Here is a 13,448-nt window from a genome sequence, read left to right as displayed (position 1 = left end):
AAAATTGGGCTTCATCAGAATTTGAAACTTCTCCTCAAAAGACACTGTTAAGACAATGAAAAGACCTGTCCCAGCCTGGAAGAAGAACCTTTGCAACATGTATTCGATAAAGGAGTTGTACTCAGGGCCGCCATCGGGGCTCAGGCCAGTAAGCGTCCGACTCTTGATTTCAGCTCAGGTCATGATCTCAGGGTTCGTGAGTTCCAACCCCGCATCTCACTTCACCCTGGCAGTGCAGAGCCTGCTTAGAATTCTCTCTCTCTCCCCCTCTCTCTCCGCACCTGCTTGCGCGCACTTGTTCTGTTTCAAAAAAAAAAAAAAAAAAAAAAAAACTTAAAGAAAAAAAACCCTTTCCTCTTAAAAAAAAAAAAGTACTTGTACCCAGAACGTATATCTTAAAGAGCTGTAATTAGAAAACGAACAACCCAGTTTTTTTAAAGGGGCAAAAGACTTGAAAAGACATTTTACTTAAGATGAATGGGTGGCAAATAAACACATAAAAAGATGCTCAACATCATTAACCATTAGGAAAGTCCAAATTCTTAAAGTTTTATTTATTTTGAGAGAGAGAGCGAGCGAGCTTGTGCACAAGCGGGGGAGGGGCAGAGAGAAGGAGAGACAGAATCCCAAGCAGGCTCCGCACCATCAGCACAGAGCCTGATGTGGATCTCAAACTCATAAACTGTGACATCATGACCTGAGCTGAGATCAAGAGTCGGGGGGTGCCTGGGTGATTCAGTCGGTGCAACGTCCAACTCCTGAATTTATGAGTTCATAAAACTCATGAGTTTGAACCCCGCATCGGCTCTGGGCTGTGAGTACAGAGTCTGCTTGGGATTTGTGCTCTCTCTCTCTCTCTCTCTCTGTCCCTTCCCTGAGTGTGCTCTCCCTCTCTCTCTGTCTCAAAATAAATACATAAACAAAAAAAGAAAAATTAAAAAAAAGACGCTTAACCAACTGCACCATGCGGGCCCCGCAGAAAATGCAAATTAAAACCACAATGAGATATCATTACACACCTATTAGAAGGGCTAAAATTAAACACTGACCATACCAAATGTTCACGTATGAATTTTCATACACAGTTGCTGGGAGTGTAAATTGTTAGGGCACTTCGGAGCATGGTTTGGCAGTTATTTTGGAAACTAACACCTACCGGAAGAGCTAGCCATTCCACTCCTAGATTGTTCTTCAGAAGTGAAAATGTACGTTTATACAAAGAATGACAGGCATTGATGTTCATGGCAGCTTTATGTGCAACAGCCCAAACTTGGAAACAACCTAAAAGTCCCATCAGCTGGTGAATGCATAGACCGATTCCAGTATACGCATCCCTTGGAATACCATGTAGCAATGGAAAGGGAATGTGGTGTTGCTTACACACAACAACATGAATGACTCAAAGTGACTACGCTCAGGGGGAGAAGCCAGACAAAAGCGAGCCCCTACTGTAGGACTCCATTTACATAAAAGAAGTTATGCTCATGCCCGTCTGTCTTTTGGACAAATCCTATTACATGCACAATCGTGTTTCCTGCTTTCTCACTGATGAGAAGCTAGTGATCTGTTTTAATCGCCAGACTTTTGGAATTCTGAGTGCTGTCCATGTTTTTATCCCTGGTGTTTATAAAGCTTCAGTTTAGAGAGTCCCTTTTCCAAAAATCTCCTGTTTGGAAAGCGGAAAACAAGACGTCTTTTGAAAAGGAGTTGAAGAGCCTTCGGTTTTGTTAAGATTTATGATCATTCGTAGTCCGTAACTACCCCGTGAGGGCAGAACACTTCCTCGGTTGTGTCTTGTGCGTGCTTGAACATTTTACGCTTCATAGTCTGACTTACTCTGCTTGGACGGTAGGGTTTTGGCAGCTGCAGAAGAGAATAGCAAAATGGAGCAGGCAAACTTAGAGAAGCTGGAATCGGATGTCAGAAACTTGCAGCAGGGGCTGGACCGACTGCACAGAGAGAAGCTCTCACTGCACAAAGACATGGCAGCCACGCAGCAGCAGCTCCGAGGTAGGCGGCCGCATGGTGGGAGAGACGAGGCTCTTTCCTGCTCTGGCTGCTGCTTTTCATTGTCTGCTTTTCTTATTCTAGAAATAACTCCTTGCTAATGGGCATGGGGTTTATTTTAGAAGTGACAGAAATGTTCTAAAATAGATGGTGGTGGTGTTTGCACGACTCCGTGAATGTACTTGAAGCCACTGAATTGCATAAACAGGTGAAAGGCATGGTGTGTGGATTCTGTCTCAATAGAGCCGCTTAAAAAATTAGTTGATGTTCCTTAAAGAACAATTTAAAAACATAGGTAAAAAAATGAAATAAACACCCTCAGAGGGAATTCCTGTTGACAGGTTGGTGAATATCTTTCCAGATTTTTTCCTTGGGCTGTGGGTGTGTGATTAAAAAAAAAAAATGCAGATAATGCCTTTATTACCAAATCTTTGTAAATATTCATGATTAGGAGAAGTTACTAAGTAATCCTGGCTAACAACATGCTTGTTAAGCACTTACTCTTAGACGTGATGCAGTTATTTGATATGCATTTTTTTCATTTAATCCTGGTAACATTTTTGTGAGACAGAAACTATTTCACCCATTTATAGATGAGGAAAGCTTAGTTTCCTTGTGACTTAACTCAAGTGAGAAGTGGCTTACAGCTAGTAAGTGACAAAGCCAGTATAGATATAAAACCTGTTCCCAAATTGTCTCCCTTTAAGGGTGTATCAAATTTACATTTCTGTCCACATTGTAGAAGGTACTCATTTCCGAGCCATGCACGTCATCAGTGCTAGGCATTGTCTAGAAACTGTTTTTATTGTGAGGTTTCGAACACGTAAGTCTTTATAAACCTGAGCACCATGCCCAGGTGTATGTGCCGCACATGTCACTCTTTCTTCTGACCTTTTAGTAAGATGACACGGTATAAGCCATACATTTAACAGGTAAGTTTATGTTCACCTCCACTTTCTTTGGGGGGCCAATGGGGATTTGGAAAATGCATACGAATGTATTCGTTTTATGTAAATATTATTTCTATAGAAAAACAAGAAGCAGTAAACTCACTACAGAAAGAACTAGCTGATGTCCAAGACCATCTGAACCTAGCCAAACAGGTAAGCTCCGTAACAAATGTGATCTTCTAGTAGTGTCCTGAAGGCATGCAGACCACTGGTTCAAATAACAAACAAATCAAGTAGGTTGGTTCCTTGTCACGTCAGCAGGTCCCAGCGGGCCTTCATATGACAAAGACATACATACACACACCTTTTGGTGCAGAGCAGTGATTTTCTCATTTATTTTAAGTTTCACTCAAAGGTTATAAGTAAGGTGGGAAGCTAGACCAGAGCCCAACCCTTCAGCAGCCCCTCTGGGGGCTTTAGGCACCAGATGGACCATCTCTTATCCATGACACAGACAAGGCCCCCAAAGGCTGGGCTTAGACACGGTCATTCACTGAGCTGCACGGTAACTGCCACCTGTAGGGGATCTGGGCATCCGTCTTATCAGATGTTCGTTGAGAGCTGTTCTTGACCCTTCTACTTCTGACAGTCTTCTTAAAGGTAACTGAGTGTTGTCCTGTGAGAACAGTGTGTGATTTAAGTTTCAGAGAACCTCAGGCAAGTTCTGGGCTTCGGTTTTCACTGTGTAGATTAGGAGTTCGATTAGACGTCTAAATCCTTCCATCTACCTTAAGGATTCTGTGTTTCTAAGATGTAGAAAACTTCAAATCAAAGTATCCCATCTTTAAAAAATTCTTACACAGGTTCTCATGAGTATTTTGTGTGTTATTAGAAACGGAACTTTTTTTCAATTTGAGGGGCGCCCGGATGGCGCAGTCGGTTGCGCGTCCAGCTCTTGATCTCGGCTCAGGTCATGCTCTCACAGCTGGTGAGATCGAGCCCCATGTCAGGCTCTGTGCTCACAGCACAGGGCCTGCTTGGGATTCTCTCTCCTTCCTTTTCTCTCTGCCCCTCCCTCACTCATGCTCTTTCTTTCTCTTTCTCTTTCCCCCTCAAATAAACATTTTTAAAAGAAATGTTTAATTTGGATTCCTCGCAGAAAGAAGAAGTTACTGTTTTCTTGAGTTTTTCAACCCACATAAATATTTCAAATAGTAACAAAACCATGACTTTAGGTTCATTTTCAATAGGGATTAAGCCTTATTCACAGCTCTCCTTAATCTTCTTAGCAATCTTGTGAGGTGGGTGTTGTTTATTCCCACCTCAGTGACTAAGCAACTAAAGTTCAGAAGAACTGGGTCTCTTAGGTTTCAGCGTCTTCTGTCGTCTTACTCTTGAGACACTAAACAGAGGAAACCTGATGACTAAGTTGCACTTCGGGGGCCTTAAATAAGTTTGTTGAGGTAATAGAGGACGTGGGACTTCTGAGATGCTTCTCACGTCGTCAGACTTGACTGATGCCAGGAGGGGCACTGGCCAGCCCTGGAACGGATGGATGGCTTTGTTAGTAGCTTCCGTTTGTTCTGTCACACGAAGGACCTGCTTGACATCGCCGAGCAGAAGGACGTGCTGCTCAGCGAGCAGACCAGGCTCCAGAAGGATGTCGAGGAATGGAGGAAGAAGCTCGAAGACTGCCAGAAAGAAGGGGAGACAAAGCAACAACAGCTTCAAGTGCTTCAGACGGAGATTGAAGAAACCAAGGCGAAGCTAGCCCAACAAGAAACGGTACTGCACATCTATGGCGTGACAGAAAAGGACACGCTTTGTCACTTGGGCGTTTTCTCCCCAGGCGGAAGCTATGAGGGGTCCCCCATAGGACTAACTTCCCTTCACTGCTCTGTGTAACCGGGGAGGGTTTCACACCAGCACTTTGACTCTCTTGGCATTAATATTTGTGGACCATTAAGACCGCAGAACATCGCTCCCGGAAAGAATCTTGATGGCCACATGCCATTTTGCTGCGTGAATCCCCGCCTCACGTGCCAGCCAAATAGTTTTCCAGCCCCCGCTGTCTGTCACTGTGGGATGTTTTCTGCTTTCTCTTGGACTTGAAAATATCTAGCGCCCATAAAGTTTCCCTCACCTGGGACACCTGTGTTTGTTATTTTATGACTAAGGTTATTCTCTGTTAAGATGTTTCAGAGACTCCAGAAAGAGACAGAATGTGAAGAAAAGAAGTTAGAAGCCAGTAAGGCGACTCTGAAGGAGCAGCAGCAAGAGCTGGAAAAGGAATTAACGAAGCAGAAGAGCAAGCTGGACCAGGTGCTCACAAAGGTGTTGGTGGCGGAGGAGCGTGTCAGGGCTTTGCAGGAAGAGGAGAGGTGGAGTGAGACCCTGGAGAAAGCGCTCTCCCAGACCAGTACGTATTCCCCAACGTGGCGGTCTGGCAAAGTGTGTCGGGGAGACCCGAGCCTGGCCCCGGCCCGGCAGGGCATCGGGAGGAGCACGGCAGGAAGGAGATGCCCCCCCCCCCCGCCTCCCCCGGGGTCCTGCCGGCCCTGTGAGAGACGACACGGGGCACTTGTCTCTGTGGAGACGGGATTTGACCCCGAGGCTGTCAGGTCTTTCTACGTGACCACGTTGCCTTCTTCCAGAATGCTGCCTCCAGGAAGAGCGACGTTCAGGCAGAGAGGTGCCAGAAGGCACTTGATCTAAAGGCTTTCTGTGAAGCAGTACGTTGTTTTGAGCTTTGGGAACAGTGTTCCATTTCATCTCAACCAATCAGAAAATAGTATTAACAGTTCCACTTCTGTCTCAGTTTGACATAGTGAATGGTACCAAAATACAAAGGTGTTCGTTTTTGGGGCTGTCGGCGCTCTCCTGAGCCATATTTCAGTCAAGATGGAAGTCCAGGGTGAATCATTGTTCCCACATCAATGAGTGATTCTGTTCTTAGGCTTCAGGGTTTAGTAATGTTCAGAAAACTTTGGTCTCCCCGAGTGAACTCAGTGAAAGGGTTATTAGTCCTTTTTCCCCAGCAACTCTTGATACATGCAGACCCAGCCATTTCATCGTGACAACGAAACTTCCCAGATGTGCTGCACCTGACCACACTTGACGTGTGAAAAGTAAAACCTGGACAGGGTGTTACTCCAAAGAGTATGATTAGAAAAACCTATTTTATTTATTTAAAAAAATTTTTTTTAATGTTTATTTTTGAGAGAGAGGGAGAGTGGGAGAGAGAGAGAGGGAGGACGCAGAATCTGAAGCAGGCTCCAGGCTCTGAGCTTGTCAGCACAGAGCCCGATGCGGGGCTCGAACCCACGGACTGTGAGATCACGACCTGAGCCGAAGTCGGCTGCTTAACCGGTTGAACCACCCAGGTGCCCCAGAAAAATCTATTTTGAACGTCAGTGTTTTTCATAAACATTATTTATGGAGTACTCACTAGGTACTTCGCGTTCGCATACACAATTCCTGTTAAACGCCAGGAAGTAGGCGCCTCCTGTATAGGGTAAGGCTCATGCTGCTCCAGATCCCATGTTCTTTGCACCGTGCTGCCTCCCGTGAAGGAGAAGCACTGGTGCACCTCCGTGCAGGTTTATAAGAAGCATTTCGGCCGTCTGTTCCAGGCCTCCTGCACCTCAGGACTGCTGTATTCTCACTGCTGTCAGACACCCAAAGGAAGACAGTAGCTGTCTGTCACTTTGGGATCCGGCCCTCCAGGACCCAGTGATGTCAGGAGGCACCTTCATCTGGGCTCTGATGTGGGTCAGGGGGGAGTTGGAAGACTCCATGATGCCTGAGCGGGTGACATGGCGTTATGCAACCCGCCCACGGCCAGCCCGGGGCCTCTGGCTAAACTACTCAAAATGCTCGTTTCAGAACGACAGCTTTCGGAACGGGAGCAGCAGCTAACAGAAAGGTCAAGTGAGCTACTGACTCTCCAGAAAGAGGCGGACTCTATGAGGGCAGACTTCAGCCTCTTGCGGAACCAGTTCTTGACAGAAAGGAAGAAAGCCGAGAAGCAGGTCGCCAGCCTGAAGGAAGCACTTCAGGTCCAGCGGAGCCAGCTGGAGAAGAACCTTCTGGTGAGTCCCCTCGGCCCTGGCAGCTGTCGCGGAATTTGCGCCCTTAAATCCTTCGACTAAAAACTGCTTCGGTGTAGACAAAATCAGTGACCTGTCAACCTGGTCCCTAACCCGACTGTTGTTTCTGGTGTGTCTGTGCCTGATTTGAGCTTGAAGCTGACGGTGTCTTGCCTGAGTCTGAGCCGCCAGCCCTAGAGGAGCCCGGCCGGCTGGAAAGATGGTCACGTGAGCAGACAGTGTCACCTCAAAGCAGAGAGCGTTCTCCGCAAGGGAGCCCCTGCCTGCGCCTCCACCCGCAGGGGCTGGAGAGGGTTCTGGGGGAGGAAGTCTTCTTCTGGAGACATCTTTGCCCCGCTGCAGTCAGCACTCACGGATCTCATCCTGCCCTTTTCAGTCAGCCTTCGCTTTAATTCATCATCGTCCTGAAACCAAGGAGTTCAGTCTCCCGGGCTTTTATCCCTAAAATACATTGAGGATAAAAATTTGGGGAGGTCCAAAACAGCTCACGGTGGGCGGAGGCAGATGGGCAGGAGTAGAGACTGTCATGGGAATGGACTTTTCTGACACCGCCTGAAGGAAATCGAGGTCACCCTGTTGTGTGAACGGGTGCGTTGCTCCCCAGAGGGTGCTGTATACACTGACAACTAGCGATTCGGCGACGTGATTGCAAAGATCTGGGCATCTAAATTTTCATCCTCCGGATGACTCTGTGATGAGGTAGTACCGTGCTCGTCACAGACAGTTAACGGAGGGGGAGAAACGGAAAGTAACGTGTTGTCACGGGTAACGTTGCAGACGCAGAATTCCGACCGGGGGCCAACAGGCTCGGCCCGCGTACGGACCCCCAGCTCTGCCACAGCTGCTGAAGAAGGCAGGTGGCATTATCCCCACTTGACAGCTGGAGCCCAGATGGGAAGTGTCAGAACTAGTGGGTGTGTAAGGCCGTGATGCACGCACGCGTCCACGTGCCGGACCCCGGGGTCATTTTCCTCCTCCCGTGCCAGGAGCAAAAGCAGGAGAACAGCTGCATGCAGAAGGAAATGGCAACAATCGAACAGGTGGCCCAGGACAACCGCGAGCGGGCCAGGCGCCTGATGAAGGAGCTCAGCCAGATGCAGCGCGAGTGCGTGGATCTCAGGAAACAGGTGCGCGCCCGGACCCCACCGGCCGGCCGGGCGGGCAGACGCTCGCTGGGCCTGCTCACTCCCCGCGGGGCTCAGGTTTTTTTTCTTAAATAGCTCTTTGAATAGGAGCATTTCTTTGTGCAAGTTGTAAAGAGCCGATTCTGAGAATGTCCTTTAAATCAAATCTTTTTTTTCTAGTCTTAAAATTGAGAAATGCACCTCTACAAGAAAAAAGCATTCGTTCAAAATGTACTTCTAAAATCCCCTTAAGTGCGGCAGGCTTCTTCTGTTAGTTTTTGAAAGGAAAGTGGCAGTTCTTCAGCATGAAACTTTATCACGTCCCAACGAACTGTGTTGAAATGTTAGATTTTCTGCCAGAAACAAGTCTATGGGACCCAGATCCCCAGGCAAGAAGGAATGACCCCAGGAGAAAGCTCTGCCATCCTGTAATGTAACCAGGCTGAGAGCCGTTTACGCCGAGAGTGGGAGAGCTTAATTCTGCAGATGGAAAGTTCCAGACATATTTGATGCATTAAATAGTTCAGTTCCGTGTAAGTCCCAGACCTTACCCAATGGTATTTGACTCTCGCTCTTTAGATGACACACCAAAAAGATTTGGAGAGAAGACAAATGGAAATCAGTGAGGCGATGAGATCACTTAAATGTGAGGTGAAGGATGAAATCAGAACCAGCCTGAAGAATCTCAACCAGTTTCTTCCAGAACTACCAGCAGATCTGGAGGCTATTTGGGAAAGGAATGAAAACGTAGAGGGAGGGTTGGAAAGCTTGAAAGAAAACTTCCCATTCACCGTGAGTGAGAGACCATCACCTTTTGAAGAAAAACTGAATTTTTCCCAGATTCACATAATGGTAAGGTTTATCCCACTCATCTCTGGACTCTGAAGAAGGATGATTTTATTCCCACCTCCTCCCCACCCCCCCCCCCCCAATTAAGCTGAAAACCAGAATGGGGCTGGGGGAGGGTGGGAGGAGAGAAAGGCTAGTGGTTGGGACTCTGATGTTTCCCCGTCTCTGAAAAAGGATGAACACTGGCGTGGAGAGGCACTCCGAGAGAAACTGCGTCACCGTGAAGATCGACTCAAGGTTGCCCTTTATTATTTTTTTATTTCTCTTTTATTTTTTTATTTTAGAGAGAGCGTGCACGTGTGCAAGTGGGGGAGGGGCAGAGGGCGAAAGGGAGAGAATATTAAGCAGGCTCCACGCTCAGCACAGAGCCCCATGCAGGGCTCAATCCCACGACCCTGGAATCATGACCTGAGCTGAAATCAAGAGTCGGACGCTTCGCTGACTGAACCACCCATGCGCCCTGCAAAGTCCCCCTTTGAAACAATATGGTAGGAGACCCTTGGCGTGTTGAGGAGAGTAGGGGAAATTGCTCACCTGCATGCACTGCTGTCATTCCCTCTGTTACGGCACCAGCAGTTTTCTAGATTGCATGGTCGAGGCTCAGAGAAGTTGGCATCGCACAGTCAGTACAGTATTGAAAACCATGAACTGTGGTGTTTGGCCCAGTGGTCTTAACCTGTGTAGTGCTGCTTTGCCTCAGCTCCAACTGACAGAACCCGAGTACTTGGGACAGAAAGTAGAGATGCAGTGATGAACCAGAACGGGCTCACAGGCCAGTGGTTGGGGGAAAGACTGGGACTACTGGAAAAGTAGGCTTGGGTGTCAGACGGGAAGTTGTTAGGCTCAGAACACGCGGAGCCTGAAGGCCTGTGAGCCAACCAGGGCCGCTCTCTCCCTGGGTAGCTGCAGAGTCTGGGATTTAGCGGTCACTGTTGACCTAACGATTTGGGGGTGAAGGGTATAGGTGGGAGTTGGAAAGTGGGAGGGGGATAGAATGAGAGGACAGGATGTGTCTTTGGAGAAAGGCTCCATATACACCATGGCTGAGGAGGAGCCGTGAACCATGTTGAGGGAGTGGAGGCCCTTGATGTCCGATAGCCTCCAGTCACATGTGGCTGTTTAAATGTAAACGAATTATAATTAAATCAGGTTGAAAATCGAGTGCTTCAGTTGTCACATTTTTAGTGACTCAATAGCCACCTGTGGCTAGTGCTAACGCTTTTGGACAGCACAGATACAGAACATTCCCGTCATCACAGAAAGTTGTGTTAGAACTGCCGTAGCCTTGGAGAGAATCATTTTGAAGAAACAGCACAGGGGCAAGTCGCAAAGTAGTGTGGGGCTGAGGATTGAATATACTGTGAGAGACACTGAAGATATCATGTATAAACCCATCTTCTAAGTCTGGGCGGAAAAGAGAGAGACGAGGTAGTCATTTAATGGGGAGGCCACAGGTGCAGAAATCCTAAGCATTGTTACGGTGGAGAGAACAGGCCGAGCAAGAGGCCCAGGTCGGGGTGCCTGGGTGACTCAGTGAAGCGCCTGACTCTTAATTGTGGCTCAGGTCATGATCCCAGGGTCGTGGGACCGAGCCCCACTTGGGGCTGAGTGCTGGGCACAGAGCCTGCTTAAGATTCTCTCTCTCCCCCTGCCCCTCCCTGCCTCTCTCAAAATAAACAAACATTAAAAAAAAAAAAAAAAAAAAGGCCCAGTTAATGACAACACAGAATGGTCCAAGTTTTCCGCACACTGAGAGTAGCCACCAGCATCCTCCTGGATTTCTTTTTTTTCTTGAGGACAAGAACATTTTCAGCAGCCATTCCTACTTTAGAATCGTCAGATTTGCCTATCGGTGTTAAGATGAGGAGGCTACTGATCGTTCAGGTACATTGCTTCTGTGTAAAACCCTAAATTTCACCGTGACACTTTCAGGCCCAGCTTCGACACTGTATGTCCAAGCAAGCAGAAGTGTTAATTAAGGGGAAGCGGCAGACAGAGGGCACTTTACACAGCCTGAGGAGACAGGTCGATGCTCTGGGGGAATTGGTCACCAGCACCTCTGGAGACTCCACGGCGTCACCCAGTCTGTCTCAGACAGAGTCTTCCCTTGCTGAGGACTCTCAACCTGGACCGAGCCAGGTAAGAGGAGGCTCTGTTCTACACATGGGAAGTCTCTGAACGCTTTGGGGGCCACAATCTACACAGAGGAGACTCAGAACATAAATGCCACCTTCTAGTGTCTGGAAAACTTGTCTTACGGAAGACTTGCCTTTTTTAAATGGTCCCTGAGAAAACTGGAATCGGTTGGTTGGGAGACAGAAAGAGGATAAGGTGATGGCTTCGGGAACAGCCTAGAACTCGAGACTATCAGGGACGTAGTGAATCCTTTGCTGTGCTCTACCGGTGGATTCCCTTGTTCTCTGCTCTGTCAGTAGAGCATTCAGGCTGTGAGGCCAGTCCGGGTCCTGGTTTAGCTGGTCTGTCTCCCTCTCTCGTGGGGAAGAATGACTGGCGTGTGCCTACTCCGCCTCCTCAGCAAAAGTCTGAACTCAAGCCTCTTAGCGCAGGGTCTTTAGAACCCCCGAAGTTCACGACGGCATTCTGTGTGAGACGCAGACGAGGTTATTCATAGTTGAGGAGGACCATGAAACACACTCATGGAATTAGTAAATAGTGACCCAGAGATAGGGAACGGCTCCCACTTTTGAGCACCTACTGTGTGCATGTACGAAGCACTTTACATATATCATCTCATGTAGCCTTCGCCTCCTAGGAGATACCTCCTATCTGTAGATAAAGGAGTTGTGCACAATGAAAAATGTCCTGGCAAAAGACAAAACCAGGACTTCAGGGCTCATCTGTCACCACTGCAGAGCAGTATATAGCATGGCTGTGCCTCAAGGAACATTCAGCAGCAGTTGCCTCTTTCGTAGGCACATAGCTCTGCAGCAGCAAGGCAAGATTTGAACAGGATTCCCTTAACACCTGTGGTGGGACCAAGTCGGGTACAGGCCAGAACCAGAACCATCATGGGCCTCGGGCAGCCTTAAGAGTGTCGGAGGCCCCGGGTGTTGGAAAGAAGGTGGCTTAGAGGGAAGACAGCCCACGGCAGAGGTTGAGTGCATCGGGGTTTAAGTGAAGAGTTCAACTGTCAGCTCACAGTGGTGGCCCCAGGGGTTGAGGTGCTCTGAATTCAAATTCAGGAGAGTAACAAGTGTTAGAGGAGGGGGGTGGGGGGGAAGACTGTCAGAATTATCTTGGAGTCTGGGGTCGTAATCCAGGTGTGTGGGATGAAAGCCTGAACGGAGCTGGAGTTAGGGGCTGGCTTCTGAGCCCAGTGTTTTCATCTCCCTTTGCAGAGCTCCTTCCAGGTTCTACAGGGTCCGTCACAATTTCTGGACAGTTACCGACACTGATGCCATTCCCAGCTCCCGGCTCATGGGGGTACGTATTACAGAGTTCTTCTAACTACCACTTCCAGTTGGAGGACCTTCAATTCTGTCTTAGACAGTCTTAAGCTTTTCCCTTTACCCTTGGGTACTTTTACACAGTGGTTCATCTCAAAACATTTTTCCAAAGAGGTACTCAAGTATGTCTTTTACCTGTTAGCCACGGTGCCGTCACTTGGTTCTGTTAATACTTTGGTTACTGTTGCAAGAATTCCTCCCTTTTGTCTTAACTGCAGGAAGAGAACTGTTCAGCCAGATGCGGAAACCTATCTGAGGAAATACCTTCTCTACCTCACTTCGTAACTGGAGTGCCGCTTGGTTTTTATCAAGATCCAGTGAACTCAGATGCTGCACCTCCCCTGTAGCTTACCCCACCTGTATCGTTAAATGCCAGGGTTTTTGTAAATCACATGTACATATGGGAATCGTTGTGTACAACTTAAACCAGGGTCCTAGATGGCTGAGGGTTTTGGTTTTTTTTATCTTTGAATGTGTTGCCATAAAACTACCGCTGATTGTAATTGCAAATTGGAAGCTATAAACTGGTGAAATAATAGCTACGTAGAGAAAAAAACAATGTACTCAAGCCCTTCATTTATAGTGTCAAATTTTATTTTTGGATTTTGCTTAAAATCTATTTTCATATGAAAATAAAAGATAAAATAGTCTGTCATGTGACTTTACATTTCGTAGATCTACAGTAAAGCCATCAAATTTGTATCTTAACTCCAAGAAAACGGCCATCTTCCAAATGGTTTTCCATCTTTTGCCTGAAGTATGTTGTATCTGTCAATGAACATACACCATATGGAAATCTATTATAAAACTACACTTCGGGTGCTTTTTCTCAACCAAAAATATTCTTTGGTGGAAAATTAGTAGAATCTGACCCAGTGGTAAATTCAAATTGTGTTCAGACTTTTAAGGTTTTGAACTACTATAATTAATGGCTCGACTCCATGATCTACAAATACATCCTTTCAGAACAAGAATAGCAACTCCTGTCACAAAAAACCACGT

General features: G+C 47.3%; 1 protein-coding gene across 7 annotated transcripts in view; it reads left to right on the top strand.

Moving 5' to 3' along the window:
* Positions 1–13,096, top strand: part of CNTRL (centriolin) — an 83,952-nt gene extending 70,856 nt beyond the window's left edge. For 6 of the 7 annotated variants that reach the window (XM_027034989.2, XM_053204699.1, XM_027034987.2 and 3 more), the window contains 11 exons: positions 1,853–2,010; positions 3,037–3,110; positions 4,494–4,682; positions 5,091–5,316; positions 6,783–6,988; positions 7,993–8,133; positions 8,710–8,982; positions 9,154–9,216; positions 10,912–11,118; positions 12,339–12,423; positions 12,665–13,096. In XM_027034989.2, coding sequence (XP_026890790.2) covers positions 1,853–2,010; positions 3,037–3,110; positions 4,494–4,682; positions 5,091–5,316; positions 6,783–6,988; positions 7,993–8,133; positions 8,710–8,982; positions 9,154–9,216; positions 10,912–11,118; positions 12,339–12,395 — 1,594 coding nt within the window. In that variant the 3' untranslated portion in view covers positions 12,396–12,423; positions 12,665–13,096. Of the gene's footprint in view, positions 1–1,852; positions 2,011–3,036; positions 3,111–4,493; positions 4,683–5,090; positions 5,317–6,782; positions 6,989–7,783; positions 8,134–8,709; positions 8,983–9,153; positions 9,217–10,911; positions 11,119–12,338; positions 12,424–12,664 lie in introns of those variants that run through there. The other variant, XM_053204700.1, reaches the window with a different exon arrangement.
* The last annotated feature ends 352 nt before the right edge of the window (positions 13,097–13,448 follow it).

The sequence above is a fragment of the Acinonyx jubatus genome, chromosome D4 (assembly GCF_027475565.1).
Source record: "Acinonyx jubatus isolate Ajub_Pintada_27869175 chromosome D4, VMU_Ajub_asm_v1.0, whole genome shotgun sequence".
NCBI classification, from domain to species: domain Eukaryota; kingdom Metazoa; phylum Chordata; class Mammalia; order Carnivora; family Felidae; genus Acinonyx; species Acinonyx jubatus.
This window is presented reverse-complemented; position numbering and strand designations above follow the sequence as displayed.